Here is a 20,696-nt window from a genome sequence, read left to right as displayed (position 1 = left end):
TCCCTCCCCCTGCACTTAAAGCCCACCCTCCTAACCCCCCTCGTGTGTCGTTCTACATTTTGTCCTCAACATGTTACTCTGTATTGTACTGTATTCGCTACCTATCTGCCCATGCCACAAACCTGAATAATCCCATTACTGTGCACATTTCCCTTTTGACCAATGTGCTCAATGTTTACAGATCCCAGATCCGGACTGGCCCTGGCAACCCCGCCTCACTTACCTGGTGTCTGGGTGTCCAGCGCTGGGCCTGGGTCCAAGGCCTCTGTAGTACTGGCAGTGGCCACCACTCCCAGTGACGACACCAATATTCTGAGCTGCCAGCCCTTATGATTGGCCAGCAGCACTTGGAGACGGGATCCCCATCTTTAAAGGGATGGTTTACAATATTAGCTAGCATGGCAAGCTGGGGGATCAGCAGTTTAGTGGGAATCGGATCGAGGGAACAGAAGGTGGGTCTCACGGACAAGATGAGCTCAGAGAGGGCATGAGGGAAGATAGGAGAGAAACTGGAGAAAGATGTGAGTTCAGGGCTAGGATGGGGGGAGGGGCGGGAGGTGCATTATAAGAAGTTTGGCCAGGTGGGCTAGTGGAAGGGAGGGACACGGCAGAGGCAGCTGATCAGATGGTCTTGATCTTAGTGACAAAGTCCATGAGCTCCTTGCACACATTGTTGGAGGTGATGGTGGAGGGGCGAGGGGAAGGGGGTGAGGTTGAATTTGTGTTTTAATGGATCTGCGGGTTGGACAGGGCTGTGCAGGGTCGGTGTTGTATAAGGGGGACCATGAACAATCTTGGTGCCAAAGGCCTGAAGAGTCCTTAATGCAGCTCTGCAGATGGTCGAAAACACAATCCGCCAGTCAGTACAGCATCAGTCCTCACCGTCAGCTGGGGTACATGGGGGGAGGGGAGCAATCACTGCTCCCATCCCCCACCCCTCCCACCGCCCCTCCCCCACAGCTCTGCTGCAGACATTAATTTGAGAATCAGCTGCTTCTTCCCAAACCCCCCTTTCACCCCCCCCCCCCCCACCCCCAATAACAGTCGGACAATCTATAACCCTCCCTTTGTGGGATCAGCATTGAAGGATAGACCCTTAGAAATGGAGCCGAGCAGGATAGGGCAGTGAGACAAATCAGCATTTTCAAAATAAAATTCAGCTTTTATGTGTGTGCAAATGAGTTTAATTGTAGCTGTGGGAATGCTGTTGTAAGCTGCTGAGAACTATCCAAATTAAAGCACTGTGCTCAGTTTACCCCTGACTGCAGTCACCAGTGAGGACCTGGCTTCTTAATCCAGTTCTTTTGGTCATGGGCCCATTTGCTTAATTACACAGTGGGACCACATCCTCCTAATTCCAGGCTGTTGACCTGAGAAGGCCTTCCACTAGAGTTACAACTCCCAAGACAACCTACGCCACCGCCAAGGTCAGAATCGGCCCGACATAAATTACAATGTGGACTGTGAAAGGCTGAGTAGCAGATTTCTCACCGAGCTCTGGGAAACTACAGCAGCAACAGGGATGATAATAAGCCAGAGGCAGCTTCCACAGTAGGATATCAGTGAACGCTGTCCCTCTTCATGCAACCTCAATCCACAGTATTTTGCTTTTATGTCACAAAACCGGGCTATCGCGCCACTATCACATTGCTGTTTGTGGGAGCTTGCTGTGCACTATCGGCTGCTGCACTTCCTACAACAGTAACTACACTTCGAAAGCTTTTCATTGGCTGTCAAGCGCTTTGCGACGTCCTGGGGTTGTGAACAGGATTGTGGAAATGCAAGTTCGTGTTCCATTTTCACCGGTGAAGATCCAGCCAAGGACTTAAAGCCAAGGGGTGGATGGGTTTATTGGAGCAGCTTTGGGAAGCCCCAGCCACAGGAAGTAGGTTCTCCATTGGAATCGAGATTTGCACAGTCTCCGGAGCTGGATTTTTTAAGGGCCGCAGGGACAAGAGCCGGTGAGGGCAGAATTCGAAAATCGCAGCCCCGGAGGTCACCTCTGGAACACAATACCTCCGGGACAATCCGTAATCTTCAATGTGAGGCCGGGGGTGAGGGAACGAGGAAGCCACTCGCCTCCAATTGACACCCCATTAAGCTCAAGGAGGAGCTCATTAAGGGGCAGGGGAGGGGGCTGAATGACAATTGTCAATGAATATTCCAGCGAGCCTGACCAGTCTGGTGCACGATGAGCATTTAGGCTCATCAGCGGGCACACAGTGAGCATTTTTGGTGGGAGATTAAATGTTTTGGGTCCATGGGGATCTCATGCCGGGCCCAGCACAGCACATTTTTTTTGGTTTTGGAAGCACTGCCTCACCATTTTATTCAGCGGGCCCTCCGTGGAGCGGCCTACTCTCATCGCCAAGGCAACAGCAGGCCCCATCATGGCTGCCGCTTGCCTTTGCCACTCGCGCTCTGCAGGCAGCTTCTACCTCCTGGAGATGCTTGGTGCCACTAATTAGGCATCTAGCTCACCTTTGGCCCAATGAGTGCATTTACATTTGTCAATGGTGCCATGTTAGCGACACAGCGGAGACGCGGGGCTGGACTTAGTAATCAGCCGGGTGTCAGGTTCCCGACACGGCTTGGAAAATTCAGGCCCAGATGAGAGAGAGAGTGAGAATCAGAGTCATAGTCATAAAATCATAATGGCACAGAGGAGGCCATTCAGACCATCATGGCCATGCTAGCTCTCTGCGAGACAACTCAGCTAGACCCACTCCCCGCCCTTTCCCCTGGGAACTTTTTCTCTTCAGATAATTATCCAATTCCCTTTTGAAAGCTATGGATTGAACCTGTCTCCACCACACTCACAGGCAGTGCATTCCAGCTCCGAACCACTCGCTGTGTAAAAAGGTTTTTCCTCATGTCGCCTTTGGTCCTTTTTGCCAATCACCTTACGTCGGTGTCCTCTGATTCTCGACCCTTCTGCCAATGGGAACAGTTTCTCCCTTTCTATTCTGTCCAGAACCCCCATGATTTGGAACACTTCACTCAAGTCTCCTCTTAACATTCTCTTCGCTAAGGACAACAGCCCCAGCTTCTCCAATCTATCCATGTAACTGAAACCCCTCATCCCCAGAGTCATTCTTGTAAATCTTTTCTGCACCCTCTCTAAAGCCTTCACATCCTTCCTAAAGTGTAGTGCCCAGCATTGGACACAATACTCCAGTTGAAACCAAATCAGTGTTTTATAGAGGTTCACCATTTTGTACTCCATGCCTCCACTTATAAAGCCCAGGATCCTGTCTACTTTATGAACAACTTTCTCAACCTGCCCTGCCACCTTCAATTGATTTGTGCACATATACCCCCAGGTCTCTTTGCTCCTGCACCCCTTTAGAATTATACCCTTTAATTTATATTGCCTCTCCTCATTCTTCAAAACCAAAATGACTCACTTCACACTTTTCTGCATTAAATTTCATCTGCCACCTGTCCGCCCACTCCACCAGTCTACATCCTCTTGAAATCTGTCACTATCCTCCTCATCGTTCACAATACTTCCAAGTTCTGCGTCATCTGCAAATTTTGAAATTGTTCCCTGCACATACAAGTCTAGGTCATTAATATATATCAAGAAAAGCAGGGGTCCTAATACTGACCCCAAGGGAACCCCACTGTATACCTTCCTCCAGTCCGAAAAACAACTACTCTTTGTTTCCTGTCACTCAGCCAACTTCGTATCCATGCTGCCACTGTCCCTTTTATTCCATGGACTTTAACTTTGCTGACAAACCTCTTATGTGGCACTTTATCAAATGCCTTTTGCAAGTCCATGTAGACCACATCAACCACATCACCCTCATAAACCCTCTCTGGTACAAATTCAAAAAACTCACATCAAGTTAAACACAATTTGCCTGGATCAAATCTGTACTCGCTTTTCCTAATTAATCCACAATTGTCCACGTGACTTAATTTTGTCCCAAATTATCTTTTCTAAAAGTTTTCCCACCATCGAAGTTAAACTGACTGGCCGATAGTTGCTGGGTTTATCCGTACACCCTTTTTGAACAAGGGTGTAACATTTGCAATTCTCCAGTCCTCTGGGCACCACCCCTGTATCTAAGGAGGATTGGTAGATTATGGCCAGTGTCTCCTCAATTTCCATCTTTACTTCCCTCAGTATCCTCAAATTTATCGGATTTGCCGGAAAGACTACAGATATAAAATTCAGCTTAAAAATAAGCTGACAACAGCTACATACCACCAGGCCTCTGCTCAGACTGTTTGCCAGTGTTTAGACTCACTATCCCTGCCACATGCCAATGCTCTATGTGGTGACTAGTACTGCCTGAGCTAACACTGACTCAGCCCCGCTGTTTACAGAACCGGCTTGGAGGGAGAGACAGGTTGACTCTGAGCTCAGCCTCCAGCAACGACAGAAGCTGCTCGGGCTGGGCCAGGAATGTGGAGTATGCTCTAAGTAAACACTTTGTTCTTCCTTCCTCAATGAGCTCCAGATGAGGCTGCTCTCCAATCCAGCTGTCTGGCTCACTGTGCAGGCTTACAGTGCAGAGAGAGCGCCCTTTTGGTGCTCTGCCACTGACACAAAGTGCAAACTCCACGGCTCACACCAGCCCTTCCAATAACAAAGCGGCAAGGTATCTGGGGAGTCGTGTTTGCTGAAAATACACCTCCCGTTAAGCATTCAAAACATACTGCTCGATTACCCCATGGCAATGGGGTTAATATTAACTACGGCCAACATTGTACAACAGGCAACATCGAATTTGCTGCCCATTGTGCAACCTGCCCTTATTCGGTTCCAATGAAATCAATCATGTAGGTGTATAAAGGTCAATCATCAATCATCATCCATTTTACACCATAGTGAACGTTACCTCCCCAGGAATGGAGGTCAAGTGGAGTCTCTAGGGATGGCGGGTTTAGAGGGCGGAGGGGATAAACGGAGCAGGGAGCCGAGACCTAACTCTGGCACCATTTTAATCAACCCAAGGCTTAAAGAGACCAGAGGATGGACAGCAAAAACAGCAGGAGTGGGAGTGGGGAAAGGGGGAGGCGGCAACCAGCAGGATCAACATTTGAATGGGGCAGTTACTGGGAGGAATCACACAGACTGTGAGAGGAATCAGTCAGCGGGTGGAATCAGTCAGCGGGATTTCTGGGTATGATCCCATCACACAAGTTCACTCGTTCGCTGTCGGGAGCAGAGTGACCAGGTCACAGCACCTTTTAGTGAAGGAGCTACGTCCGGGTGTGTGATCTGGAGATGTTCCACTTGTGAGAAAGCATTTCATACCTGACCTCTGAACTCTAACCCTTGCCAATCTATTCAAGTAAGGTGGCAAAGATGGCGGAGATAGGGATGAAAGAAAGATTTGCATTTTTATACTCCTTTCCCACCCTCAGGATGTCCCAAAGGGCTTTACAGCCAATGAAGTAGATTTAAAGCACGATCACTCTTGTAATGTTGGAAATGCAACAGCATAGAAAGATCCCACTAACTGCAACGACATTTTGACCATTTAATCTATTTTGGTTGAGGACGAACTCTTCTGCTCTTCTCCAAATTAGTGCCACAGAATCTTTTACCTGAGAGAGCAGGCGGGGCCTTGCTTTAACACCTCATCTGAAAGACGGCACCTCTGACAGTGCAGCACTCTCTCAATTACTGCTCCTCAGCGTCAGTCTGGATTTACTGCTAAAGTCACCGGAGTGGGATTCGAACCCACAGCCTCCTGACATCGAGGTGAGGGTGAATAGGTAATGGGGAGGAGAACGGGATGGAGGGGGAAAGTTTTGACGTACTCAGACCTTGAACCCGCTGCATACGAGCGAAACGCAACGGCCTACCAAGCAGAGGGTGAAACGGCTCAGGTTTTTGTTTACCGGCTAAGCTGCTCTCATCAGGCCTGACCATCTCATGGCCTTGAAATCCTTCGTCGTTTACTCCCCGACCCTCAACAGGAAGCAGAAGCAAAACGTATCGCAAAGCAGTCCCTGGGCTACTGTCTTCAATGATTTTCCAATTGGGAATTCCCATGCTTGACAACGTCTTGACCTGGTGGACTGGAGCCCATGTTATTTGAAAAGACCCCACTGCCCCCTCCCCCTCTCGGCCCACTGCAGGCTTTACAGAGTGCCCGCTGACTGTCACAATAATGTAACCGTGATAGAGGCCAGTCAAAAGGGGAGCAAGCTGAAACAAATGATCCATTCTATCTGTTGATGCATTGAAATGTGACTGAATGAATAGCTGAGCAGTGAGCTCAGTTTCAGCCAACACAGGTTCGGCCTGGGGCCCTGTTGTCACATGACTAACTGGGACGGAGTGGATTTAGGGTAGCAGTTGCCAAGTCTCCAGGACTGACCTGGAATCTCCAGGAATTGACGTTCACCTGCATCTGGTGGTGGAAGAACGATGCTTTTCCTGCCAGGCAAGCTCTTTTGCATAAACGCTCACTGACCCCGGGCCAATATTAATCCCGCAACCAACATCACTAAAACAAAAACGCTGATCTGGCCACTTATCTCATTGGTGTTCGTGGGCTCTTGCTGTGCACACGTTGGCTGCTCGTTCCCTACATTGTAACAGTGACTGCACACTTCAAAGAGTGCTGCACGCAGTAGAGTGAAGTAGTGTTTTCTAAGATAATTCTGTCGACTCAGAGAGATGAGGGATCATATGAGGACAACATCGCACGGAAGTGATAGCCGGAGTCCATGAATTATGCAAAATTGTAGGTTCTGGCTCGTGCTGTTTATTCTTCGCCCTGTATTTAGTGCTTATTTTTAGCAAAGTTTGTGTTTGGACCAAATTCAGTGCACACGCTGGGAGAGCAAACACCGAAACAAAATGATAGCAGGGTTTGGGGGTGGGGATGGGTGCAGGACGAGGGGCTGAGAGCGGTGTGGGAGGAGAAATTCAGTCAGCAAGTGAAATCAGGGAGTGGAGATATCATTCCATTTAAGATGACCACTCGGCTTCATTCCCCAGGTTGGCCTCCATTCCGATATTCTCCTGGCCCGTTTCCCATCTTCCGCCTTCCATAAACTTCAGCTCATCCAAAACTCTGCCCATGTCCTAACTCGCGCCAAATCCCGTTCATCCATCACTTCCAGCGCTCGCAAGACCTACATTGACACCTGGTCCAGCAACGCCTCGATTACAAAATTCTCATCCTTCAAGGCCTGGCCCCACCCTACCTCTATAACCTCCTCCAACCCTACAACCCTCAGATATCTGCACTCCTCCAATTCCGGCCTCTTGCGCATCCCCGATTTTAATTGCTCCACCAATGAACATTCAGCTCCCCAGGCCGTAAGCTCTGGAATTCCCTCCCGAAACCTCTCTTGCCTTCATTAAGATACTCCTTGAATCCTATATTTTTGGCCAAGCTTTGGGCCACCTATCCTAATATCTCTTGGCGTCAAATTTTGTTTGGTATTGCTCCTGTGAAGTGCCTCAGGATGTTTTATTATGTTAAGGGTGCTACATAAATGCAAGTTCTTGTTGTTGAATAGTCTTTCTACATTCCCAACTCTTATATCAAAGAAAATAACATTTTGAGCTACAGTATATCAGCAACTGGAGACATGATGTGTGGGGAGTGGACCGAGCTTGGGAGGAGCTGGTGATATTGGTTCCCAAGGCTCTCCACCACTGGAGGTTTTCCTCACCTCAACCTCATGTCTATTGTAGCGATTGAGTGAGATGATTGAGTCATAGCGTCATCACGGCACAGAAAGAGGCCATTCAGCCCATTGAGCCCATGCCAGCTCTCTGTAGAGCAATCCAGTCAGTCCCATCTATTAGTCGGCAACTTCATTATCATTGTATCATGTGACTATCAGGATGGTAGAAGGCAACTGAGATGGACCCGTGTCTATGTTGGTTTATGTCCCTGATTATTATCCCTCCCTGGACCACATTTCACAACATCCTAACCTTGGATTGAGAGGGTTGAGGGAGAGAGCACCTCTGCCTTCTCCCTGGAGGGTATCGGCACCCCGTCCTGCAGCCAGACCAGCTCCTCCAGTCCTGGCGATCCCGCGGCGGCACATCTGAGGTCAAAGGGCGTGTCCCGATGCACGTTGATCTCCTGCGGCTCTTCAGTGAAGTGGGGCAACCCTGGGGGGACACAGGACAAAGAAACATCACGTCAGAACATCAGGCAAACTTTGTGTTAATCAATGTCAAGACAGCACACATTAGCTTTGTAAATCCAACAACACTTAGCATCTATATAGCGCCTTTAACGTAGTGAAACGTCTCAACACACTTCACAGGAGCCCCTCTTGCTGGAGACACAGACAAAACTTGAATTGATCTGCAGAACACAGAGAAAGGAGAGAAAGAGAGAGAGAAGAAATAGAATCTGAAATGCACTGTCCCCCCCCACACCCCCACACTCACCCCCTCAACACCCTCGCTCCCCCACACCCATCCGCACACACCGCCCCCCCGCAGCCCCACACCTACTAACCCACAACACACACACGCACATACACACACGCATGTACATGCATACCCACGCGCGCACATACTCGCGCGCATACACGCGGGTGCAAACACTTGTGCACACACTCACGTGCACACACACGTACCTACACGCACACACACACATGCGCGCACACAGACGCACGCACACACACAGACGCACATACACACGCATGTGCACACACACACGCATGCACATGCACACATGAGCATACACACCGAAACACACACGCACATGCGCACACACACATACGCACACATGCACACACATACACGCAAGCACACACGCACACACACACACACACATGCACTCACACACACACACAGCCGCACACATACACACGCGCATACAAACACATACACACACCGCTCATGCACGTACACACGCGCACGCATGCACACAGACACACACACACACACACACGTACACACACGCACACGTACACACACGCACACACACCCCTGTAGGTCATACAACAGTCAATATCCTTTGTTCATTAATAGAAATTCTGACTGTAACAGATTTGCTGGTGTTTGTTGTTTAAACTGTGATGTAACCATACCGTACTGTGCAGGGAAACATTCCCCAATCTCTCTCCCCTTCTGTAACATTGTAGCTATGAATGGCAACACATTCCTGCAACTGTGGGTGAGCTGAACCTCAGGTGGGGGGAGGGGGGTTTGTGGGGGGGGGTGATTGGGTGGGGAAGGGGAGTGTGATTTAAATCATTAAAATCATCAGCGGCCAAGTGACCCAGTGAGTGTGTTCAGGGAGGCACCTGCTGAAAGCTTGCCCCGTCTTACCCGCAACCCTATCAGACTGATGTTAAAGATCCCATGGTGTTATTCTGAAGAAGAGCAGTTTAGTTCTCCCTGGTGTCCTGCACCCACATCAGTAAAGCAGATTGTCTGGTCATTATCACAATGTTGTTTTGGGAGCTTGCTGTGTGCTACACAGCTAGTTTGTGGGAACTAGCTGCAACATTACAACAGTGACTACACTTCTAAAGTACTTTGGAACAGCTTGTGATAGTGAAAGGCGCTATATAAATGCAACTTTTTCTTTTGTTGAATGTTTGGGGGCTGGATGTCACCTTTTAAACCAGTCCTCTCAAGATTGTCCTACTGGGGTCCATTTTGGTTTAGGATGCAGCCGACCTCCGTGCATCTCTCTTCTCGGCCCCACGTACCATCCTCACCCCACAGGGGCATCCGAGGACAGTAACCCATCCTGTGGCAACTCAGCTAGTGTCGGTCTATGACCCATTCCCTTGCCTTTTTTAAAACTTTCTCCTGTTGGGTTAAGGCAGGTTTCCAATTGCCTGCCATTCATAATGGCAAGTGTCCATGGACTATTCAGCCAAGGAAGGCATCGCAACCCCGCACAATCCTGAACTCACTGTGACGTGCATTTCCAGTAGGAGGCGCTGCATCATCATCCAAAGCCCCAAAGACCGATTGTAGTTTTCCTACGCACAGGCTCGCTCGGAGCAACCAACTCACCAGAGAGCTGAGCTGAAGGTGGGAATTGCTGACCTGTTTGTCTGATTGTGTGTTGATTATTCTGGGCCGTCAGGGAAGGGTGAATGTGGCTGTCGTACACCCACTGCTGTCTGAGAAATTCTACCGGAAGAGGCGAGCAAGTCCCAGCCCCATCCCCTCCCCGTAAAGGTACACAATGCCCGAACTCACCGCAGAGCTTTGAGTACCAGCACCAACACACAGCATTTAAATGACTCACCTTCGATCTCCAGCTGAGCTTCTTTAGAGACGATTTCTCTCCCTTTCACTGAAACAACACATTGATAACTCCCAGCATCCGAGCGGTGGATTGAGGGAATGCTGCAAAAAAAAAACAATCATGTATGAAGCAGAAAGGAAGCAAGGGGGAGACCCTCGGCATTAGGTGGCAGTTATGGCACAGTGGTTAGCACACTCACCTTTGAAATGGAAGGTTGTGGGATCAAGCCCCAAGCCATGGACTTGAGCAGGAAATCCAGGTCGATTCTCTAGTACCACTTCTGTATTATTGTCCATTTCTGCTGCTTAAAACTCTTGTCCATGCCTTTGCTAATTCCCAACTTGACTATTCCAATACTCACTTACCTATTTTTGTCCCTCTTGCAAACTTCAGCTCCCCCAATACTCTCCTATCCAGGACTATATGCTACTCATCCACCATGTTGTCCTTGGTGACGCCAACCAGTCCCCAATACCTCCAATGTAAAATTCACATGTTTCAGTCCCTTCTCAGCCCTATCTCTAACCTGCTCCCAGCCCCCTGAATTCTCCATTCTCCCTACACTGCCCGATTGTGCCACTCCCTCCCCATGCCACCCCCACCCCCGCACCCCCGAACATAGGAGTAGGCCATTCAATCCATCGGGTCTGCTCCGCCATTCATTACGATCATGGCTGATCATCCACTTCAGTGCCTTTTTCCCACACTATCCCCACATCCCCTTATGTCATTTGTATTTAGAAATCTGTCAATCTCTGCTTTAAACATACCCAATGACTGAGCTTCCACAGCCCTCTGGGGTAGAGAATTTCAAAGATTCACAATCCTCTGAGTAAAGAAATTTCTCCTCATCTCTGTCCTAAGTGGCTTCCCCTTAGTTTGAAATTGTGTACCCTGGTTCTAGATTCCCCAACCAGGGGAAACGTCTCAGCTGCATCTACCCTGTCTATCTCTTTAAGTATTTTGTAGGTTTCAATGAGATCACCTCTCGTTCTTCGAAACTCTAGAGAATACAGGCCCAGTTTCCCCAATCTATCTTCATAGGACAGTCCCGTAATCCGGGGAACAAGTCTGGTGAACCTTCATTGCACTCCCTCTATGGCAATAATATCCTTCCTAAGGTAAGGGGACCAAAACTGCACACAGTACTCCAAGTGCAGTCTAACCAAGATTCTATTCAATTGAAGCATGACTTCATTACTCCTGTACTCAAATCCTCTTGTGATAAAGGCTAACATACCATTAGCCTTCCTAATTGCTTGCTGCATCTGCATGTTAGCTTTCAGCGACTTATTGACAAGGACACCTAGGTCCCTTTGTACATCTCGACTTTCTAATCTCTTACCATTTAAGAAATACTCTGCACGTCTATTCCTCCTACCAAAGTGGACAACCTCACATTTTTCCACATTATATTCCACCTGCCCTGTTCCTGCCCACTCACTAAGTCTGTCCTTGAAGCCACTTCGCATCTTCTTCACAACACGACCCTTATCCTTCGCTCCACCATTGGCGGACGTGCCTTCAGCCATCTCACTCTGGAACTCCCTGCCTGAGCCCCTTTGTACCTTTAAGGCCTGTCTTAAAACCCACCTCCTTAATCCAGTATTTGCTCACCTCCCAATATTTCAGTCATTGGCTTGCTGTCCATTTGTTTTAGATTATGCCTCTGTGAAGTGCCTGGAGGTATTTCTCTATGATAAAGGTGCTATATAAATGCAAGTTGGTTTGTGTTGTTGTTATTGAGTGTGCACACAGGAAGTGCAGGAGATGTACCAACCTTTTTAGATTAACCAAAATATGAGATGTTATGGCGAGCCTCTGTTAAATTCAGGTGGTTAGCATGTTGCGCGTGTGCTGTTCTGCACTCACGGGCTGCAATTACCTTAGTTCACTGATGGCCAGCCACTCGTAGTCACTCAGAGGCACCAGCACTTGGTTGATATCTGCCCTGTACAGAGCCCCATCTCGCTGCCAATTTATTTCAGGTAGTTCGCCCTTCACCTGAATCGAGCAGTATAGTTTCACCTTCTTTCCCTGGGAGGATGTGATGTTCTCCGGATCCCGCAGGAAGTGCACATCTGCGGAATGACAAACAAGAGTCCTTTTGTTATTCATTCTCGGGATGTGGGCATCACTGGCATTTAATGCCAACCCTGAGCTGCCTTGGAGAAGGTAAGCCTTCTTCACTGAATCACTGTAGTCCATGCGGTGAAGCTGCTCCCACAGGGCCCCCAGGGAAGGAGTTCCAGGATTGTGACCCAGTGACGATGAAGGAATGTCAATCAATATCTCTAAGTTGGGTCGGCATGTGGCATCGTGGTAATGTCACTAGACTAGCAATCCAGAGCCCAGGCTAATGCTCTGGGAACATGGGTTCGAGTCCCACCACGGAAGATGGTAAAATTTGAATTCAACTCATAAATCTGGAATTAAAAGCTAGTCTCATGGTGACCATGAAACCATTGTCAATTGTTGTAAAAACCCCTCTGGTTCACTAAGGAAATCTGCCATCCTTACCAGGTCTGGCCTACATGTGACCCCAGACCCACAGCAATGTGGTTGGCTCTTAAAGTTCCCTCTGAAATGGCCTAGTAAGCCACTCAGGTCAAGGGCAATTAAGGATGGGCAACAACTTTATCGGCCTACTGCTGAAAGCTTTGATCCTGGCAGAGGGGTTATACACGTGGCACCTGATGGATGTGGAGCCAACATCAACGGCCAGAATGTACGTGCCACTTCGTCGAACGCCATTTTTGACAGAACCCATAACTGGCAGGTGCTGGGTACACTTCCACATCCCACAAACGAACAAAAAAAAAACTTTGACACGGCTCTGTTGCCATGTGGGAGTGGTTAAGGTCTGGAATGCACTGCCTGAGAGTGTGGTGGAGGCAGATTCAGTCGTGGGCTTTCAAAAGGGAGTTGGATCATTATCTGAAGAGAAATAATTTGCAGGGCTACGGGGAAAAGGCAGGGGAAGTGGGACTAGCTGAGTTGCAGAGAGCTAGCATGGATATGATGGGCTGAATGGCCTCCTGCTGTGCTGTAAGCATTCAATGATTCTACGCCCTTGTCTATTTATGTGGTGGGTTTTGTGGGATTGGGCAGGGCTGTCGAAATGGCCTTGGCGAGTTGCCGCAGTCCCTCATTTAGATAGTACACATTGCAACCTCTGAGTATATGGATAATCACACCATCTCGTACCGCATGGGGAAAGTGTCAGCACTTCAGAAGGAGGAACAGCTCAGAACTACGTGTGCGTTGCTCGTCACAATATCATACCAGAGCAACTCAATGAAGCTTTCTGGTGGGAATTATGTGATAACATCATGTGTGGGAAACACAGCCAACTGTCAATCCTCCTCATTAAAAGTATAAAAAAAACAAATTGGTATCACAGCAGGAGTATCACTAAGGGTTTCTCAACCAAGCCATCATCCTGACTGTGTGGCAGAATGTATCCAAACTGTAGCTATACAGAGAACACAGATAGGCCATTCAGCCCCTCAAGACTGTTCAGTAATTCGGTCAGGTTATGGCTGATTTCTATCTCAAAGACTATTTACCCGTCATTGATCTTATTCGCTTACAAACAAAAATCTATCAATCACAGTCTGGAAAATTTCAATTGTTCCGGCATCCACAATTTCAGATTTCTAACCATACTTTGAAAGGAAACCTTGCATTTAGATCGCTCATCAGTCCTGGAGTAAGGCTTGAACCTAGAATTATACAACTCAGAGATGACAATGCTACCAGCTGGGCCACAGCTAACATACTGCACACTATGGTGTTTCCTGATCTAACTCCAATACGGCCTCACTCTAATTTCATAGATTGTGCCCTTTTGTTCTGGAGTCCACTACCAGAGGAAAGTTTCCCTGTATCTACCCTATCAAATCCTTTTGTAATTGTAAGCACATCAATTAGCTCACCCCTCACCTTTGCATATTCAAGGGGATACAAGCCAAATCTCTGCAACCTGTCCTCATTATTTAACCCTTTAAGACCCAATATCACCCTGCTGAATTGGCGCTGCATCCCCTCCAAGGCCAACATGTACGTTTTGTACCGGTGCACAAGGTTTTACGAAAATAAAAGCAAAATACCGCTGGAAATTTGAAATAAAAACAGGAAGTGTTGGAAATACTCAGCAGGTCTGGCAGCATCTCTGGCGAGAGAAACAGAGTTAACAGCCGGAATTTTACGCCACCCCAACGAGCCGAATGGTGGCGGGTGGGTAGCGTAAAATGGAGTTAAGTGGCCACTTAACGGCCATCGCCCCCACCTCCACGTGGATTTTACGCGCAGCAAGCGGACGTCCCGGGAAAAGCTGTCGGCCTCTCCACGCCCCAGGGTGACCGATTGAAGACTGCCCCCGCTTCCCCAACCGCCCCCAGGACCCAAGACCCCCACCCTTCCGCCCCAAACGACCACCCTTGCCTCGCTAGGGCCTGACCGATGCCCCCAGTGAGGCAACCCAACCTTACCTGGACTCCGAGTTCCATGTCCTCGGCTTGGCTGCAGTCCCAGCAGTGGCCACCGCTCCCGGTGGCGCTGCTGGGACTAAGAGCTGCCAGCCCACTGATAGGCCGGCAGCTCAAAGAGGTGGGACTTCCTCCCTCAAGCGGGTAGAAGTCCCGCCACGGAACAATTAAAGCCTGAGGACCCGTAAAATGCGGGACGGATCCCCAGGCTAGGCGGAAGCAAGTTCGCCACCGACTTTTACATCGGTAGCCAGCTCCCATCCACCCAACAGAAAATCCTGCCCAACATTTCAGGTCTGTGACCTTTCATCAGAACTGTTGTTGAGGGTGATGGAAGAGTGGACCAGGGTATTGCAGAGGGAAGGTCCCTTAGGAATGCAGAAAAGGGAGGGGAGGGGAAGATGCATTTGGTGGTGGCATCACGCTGGAGGTGGCAGAGATGGCAGACGATGATCCATTGAATATGGAGGTTGGTGGGGTGGAAAGTGAGGACAAGGGGAACACTATGGTGGCTCTGGGAGGGAGGGGCAGGGGTGAGAACAGAAGTGCAGAAAATGGATACGGTTGAAGGCCCTGTCAACCATGGAGGGGGTGTGCAGTGCTATCCCACTCCCTTTGGCCTTGTACCATGAACCTTTTTTATCATTTAGTCTCTCCTGCCCTCCACCCTATTAAAGACCTTCCCTTTTGTTCTTCTTTCCCCTTCCTCCTTTTCACTTGCTCAAAACCTATGATGTTTCTAAATTTTCCCAGGGCTGATGAAAGGTCACAGACCTGAACCGTAAACTCTGTTTCTCCGTTCCACACGCTGCCTGACCTACTGAGTATTTCCAGCACTTTCTGTTTTTATTACATTGTTTTACTGATCTGTGTACATGGACATGCAAATCACCTTTACTCCAGCAGAGTTCCCAGAATCCCCAACAGAAAAACTTGTATTTCTCAGATCCAAAGTTGATGGCCTCACACCTCCACCACATTACTCTGCATTCACCAGCTTTTCCTACTCACTTAGTCTGTCAATGTCCCTTTATAACTTCCTGTTTCCATCTGCACTACTTCCTGTGTCGCCCTAACTTAGTTCCACCTGCAAAGTTGGATGTGCAACTTTCTATTCCTTCATCCAAGTCATCGAAAAGCTGAGGCCCCAGTGCAAATCCCTGTGGAAAAAAACACTTTTCAAATCCCACCAATCATAGTACACTCCCTTTATCTCCACTCTCTGACTTCTACCTCCCAAACAATTTCTAACCCATGGCTCCAATGCCAAGTGCTCTTATTTTTACTAATAATCGCTTGTATGGAACCTTATCAAATGCCATTTCGATGTTCATATCAGTAATGGTGATCTTGAAACTACTGGATTATTGGAAAAGCCCAACTGGTCCTTCAGAGAAGGAAATCTGCCATCCGTGCCCAGTCTGGCCTACATGTAACTCCAGACCCACTGCAATGTTGACTCGTAACTGCCCTCTGAAACAGCCTAGCAAGCCATTCAGTTATCAAGAAGGTGGATGATCAGCCATGATTGTATTCAATGGCAGAACAGACTTGATGGGCTGAATGGCCTTCCCTGCTCCTATATTTCTATCTTTGCAAGCGCAGTTAGGGATTGGCAATAAACAGTGATGCCCACATCCTGTGAATGAATAAAAAAACTCCCTTATCCACCACATTAGTGACCGCGTCATAAAATTCAACTAGATTAGTTCGACACAATTTACCCTTCTCAAACCCATGCTGAGTCTCTCTCTTACTAGCTCATACTTATCCAAGAGCTCAGTCACTCAGTCTCTGTCATTAGATTACCAGCTCTGTAACTACCTTGCTTCTCTTTCCCACCCTTCTTAAATAATAATGATATTTGTAATGTTCCAATCCAATCGCCCAATTCCTGAATTAAGGAAGCTTGGAATATTATGACTAATGTATTTGCAATTTCCTCATCTACTTCTTTTAATAGGATGGGATGGAAACCATAAGTTCCTGGAGATTTGTCTATCTTAAATCCCATTATTTTCTCCCTTACTATGTTTAAACATATTGGGTTGAATTTTACATTCCCACTGCCAGCGCGTTGCGGAACTGCCGTGATTCTAAGCGCAGCAGCTCATTTAAATAGTTGGGGTGGGCTGTCCGTCCCCGGTAATGGTATCAGCTGCCTGTGCACAATGACAATTAAATTAATTACTTGCCCTCTACCCACCCCCCCTCCAAAACACCGACCTTGTCCACCTAACCTTCCACCCCACAAAGTGCATCAACTTTAACCTAAAACCCTTCCCATCATCCCCTACACCAATGATGTCACTTTGAACCCGTGCCCTGCACCCCCCCCTGCACTGAGAAACTTACCTGCTAACCCCTCCCATCAGTGTTCCGCCTTGATTTCCCAGGACGTGGAGCCGAAGGCGCGGGAGTGTCGGCCAGTGGCAGGAAGATCGCAGTGGGACAGAAGGCGGTGGCGTAGGTACAACTAATTCATTAATTTTAATTTATTTAAATATGTTAATGGGGCTCCTGTCACTGAGCAGCGGGTGGGGGGCACAATGAGGCCTCGCCACCGCCGGTAATATCGAGCCTACCGGCGCGGGGGTGCATGGCGGCCCTCACCCGGAGGCATTTTCCGGCCCCTCCACCATGAGCCCCGATGGCAGGGGTGGGGGTCCGTAAAATTCAGCTCATTACCTTCCTCCCATTCACTTATTTTTAGGTTTTTTTGTACCATTAGTTTGTCCAGCTGTAAAAAGCATTTGAACTATTCCTTGCATTTATGTAAACCCTTTTTTTTAAGCCTGACACTATCTCTTACTTCACCTGTTGACCATGGCTGCCTAACTGGAGCTTTTGCCTTTTACAGGAATGGCCTGGTCTCGTACCAAACATCTTCTCCCTGCTCCCTCTCAAATATCAAATCTGACATCAGCTTGGTTCCTTACTCATCTCTACATCTGCTCTGGCCTGTTCTCTTGTCAGTCTTGAAACACATGGTTCCAGAAAACATTCCCGAATATACTCTGGAGATTTGCTGCCTTTACAATTTGAGTTGTTCCGCTTTTCCCAGTCTATGTGTAAACGAAATTCACCCATCATAGCCACATTGTTTGTGCTCCGTGGATCTCTAATCTGCGTATTTATACATCATTACCCCCGCCCCCCAGCCCCACAACAACCTTTGCCACTATATCACACAATCAGGAGGGCTGTCTGCTACTCTCTACTATCAGAGTCTTGCATCCTTTGTTGTTAATTGTACCAATAGTGTTTCCACTGCCTGCTCACTGAAATCCCTTCTTTCCACTGCTGACCTTGTGTATTTTTGTAATCAATATTGTTATTCCCCCTCCTTCCCCAATTTCCCTGTCCTTTCCCAAGATCTTATAGGCTGGAATATTTATCTCCCAATCATGCTCGGCTGAATCGCTCTAATGGTGACCACATCAGACTCTTAAAGCTGAATCTGAGCTTCTAAATCATTTGTTTAATTTCTTATGTGTAGTGCGTTCATGTGCTAAAATCTTTATTTGGGTCACTGACCTGACAGGGTTTTATCGAGCATGTTGTGTTGCTGATGCTCTGCGCAGTTCTATGGGCAATTTGCTATCTTCTCAGTTTTCATTACTCCTTCATTTATAACCGGTATTTTATTAATTACTTACTATAACCTTTTCTGTACCTGGAGCATTTCTGTTCATCTATATTTCGTTTTGTACTCAAATCGTTTTTCTTCATAGTCTTCGATATTTCTGCCTGACCGTCCCTCAACTTTTCTTGGCTTAAACCTAGAGCCTATTTTTTCTTTGCACTTGGTTGCCTGCTCAATTCAGATGTCTCATTGATGAATACTTGGTAAATCTTAGGTCTGTTAGTATCAGCATTCTGAGATATATGAATTGAATATTATACATGGGGCATAGTAATCACCCAGATATTCCATAAAGGATGAAAAATTCAAACTACCACTCCTATCTCGCAGAATCTTCCAAGTTGGGCTTAATAATGTTGATGTTTTGAGAGAACCTCCAGGTTTCCTAATGACAAGCAGCAGATGTGCTCCCCTGATACTTCTTTGGCCTCCTTGTCTCGAGAGACAATGGGTAAGCGCCTGGAGGTGGTCAGTGGTGTGTGGAGCAGCGCCTGGAGTGGTTATAAAGGCCAATTCTAGAGTGACAGGCTCTTCCACAGGTGCTGCAGAAAAATGTGTTTGTCGGGGCTGTTACACAGTTGGCTCTCCCCTTGCGCCTCTGTCTTTTTTCCTGCCAACTGCTAAGTCTCTTCGACTCGCCACACTTTAGCCCCGCCTTTATGACTGCCCGCCAGCTCTGGCGAACGCTGGCAACTGACTCCCACGACTTGTGATCAATGTCACAGGACTTCATGTCGCGTTTGCAGACGTCTTTGAAGCGGAGACATGGACGGCCGGTGGGTCAGATACCAGTGGCGAGCTCGCTGTACAATGTGTCTTTGAATTATCCAGCAAAGAGCTGAGACAGACAGACTGGGCTTGTCACAAACAAAACACTCGCATTTTTATCAAACTCCCGGAATGTCCAATAAGTTATTTTTCAGGTGTCGTCACTGTTGTTTTGTGGGCAATCAGCAAGGATTCTGTAACAGAAAGTGAGATAAATGTCCACATAATCCGATCCAGCTGCTGTTGGTTGAGGGATCAACATCTGGCTGGGCACTACCTCGTCCTCTTCTTGGAAACAAAGGTGTCTCAGGACGTTTTACATCCGCCGACAGTCGGCACCTCCGACAGTACTGCACTCCCTCAGGAATGCTCTGGAGTGTCAGCCCGGATTAGATGCTGGAGTGAGCCTGGAAGTTACAAACTGTTGACCCAGAAAATCATGTTATCCAACACGGTATTGCTCTGCTGTGGTTGTGAGACTCGACAGTGAGTGTTTTTGTGAGTCATTAGACCACAGGAGGAATCATATCGAACTCAATGGCATTGTTATCTAATATCACCACATTTGTGCATTTTTGGGGGAGGGGGGGTTCTTGTAAATAGTGATCAGAATCAGAGGCCCTTAGCTGCTGTATTAAAGCAGATTTCCATCAACAGCTGCATTCCTATAGCTCCCACCCAGTTCAGCACCAACTAAAGTGCATTGGTCAGATTAACAAAGGCTAAGGGCTGTGTCTAGCCAACGCGGGATCCGCCCAAACTCTGGCCTTAGCCAATCCAACAGGTGCTGAGCGCACAGCTCGGCTACATCTAATAACCATTACACAACATTTTTGTAAAAGATTCCCCCTGCCGCCTCAACTTTACAACACATTTCTAATAGTGAAACAAGCAATTCTTTTTTTAATTGTACGTTTGCTGAGCGGAGCACTCAACTCGCTGAGGCTCTAAAACGAGTGAGGATGTTTGGATCAGACACACAAGTGCATCTCTGAATCCAGCAGCTGAGCAAGCCCACACTAGCACAGCAGGGCAACAGAAGCTGCAGCATGAGGCCGCTGCATAGCAAGATATCCAACAGGCAGAACACGCCAGGTTACAAATACAATAGAGTCAGCTGTGCTGAAGGGACGCTGGCAGGGAAATGCACCATCAATATTTTCCACGCTGGGCGGATTGTCAACGATAAATGAGGGGGAGATTGAAAGCATAGCGTCTGAATAGACCGTATACATTTCCATTCACCTCCAGAGAAACCTCAACAGCCTGCCCCCATTACACTGAGCTGATATGGTGATTCTAAGAAATCACATTCTCACTGACTTGCAGCAGTCGATCTGGAGTTTTTACTGTAGTCTTCACAATGATTCACTTCCGCGATGTAACCTTCTGGAATTGTACACTGCAGCTGATGATGGACCCATTTAACAGCCTGAGGGCAATTCCTATCCAAACACTGCCAGGTCTCCAAAGGCAACCCGGAATATTAACCGTCCTCTGCCTCCCATTGCCTTGGCAACACAGGAACCGTTAAGTCCCATTGGTGTATGCGGTTCTGATGAAAGGTCATTGATTGAA

At 48.0% G+C, this 20,696-nt stretch overlaps 1 protein-coding gene across 1 annotated transcript in view; it reads right to left on the bottom strand.

The window, feature by feature from the left end:
- LOC137353144 (tyrosine-protein kinase receptor UFO) overlaps nt 1-20,696 on the bottom strand; it is a 268,260-nt gene that overhangs the window by 217,511 nt on the left and 30,053 nt on the right. The window contains exons 2-4 of the mRNA XM_068019190.1: nt 12,100-12,295; nt 10,215-10,315; nt 7,922-8,104 (exon numbers count right to left, since the gene is read on the bottom strand). Coding sequence (XP_067875291.1) covers nt 7,922-8,104; nt 10,215-10,315; nt 12,100-12,295 — 480 coding nt within the window. The remainder of the gene's footprint in view (nt 1-7,921; nt 8,105-10,214; nt 10,316-12,099; nt 12,296-20,696) is intronic.

Source organism: Heterodontus francisci, chromosome 40, assembly GCF_036365525.1.
Source record: "Heterodontus francisci isolate sHetFra1 chromosome 40, sHetFra1.hap1, whole genome shotgun sequence".
Lineage (NCBI taxonomy): Eukaryota > Metazoa > Chordata > Chondrichthyes > Heterodontiformes > Heterodontidae > Heterodontus > Heterodontus francisci.
The sequence above is the reverse complement of the archived record's forward strand: the minus strand, read 5'-3'. Positions and strand labels throughout refer to the sequence as shown.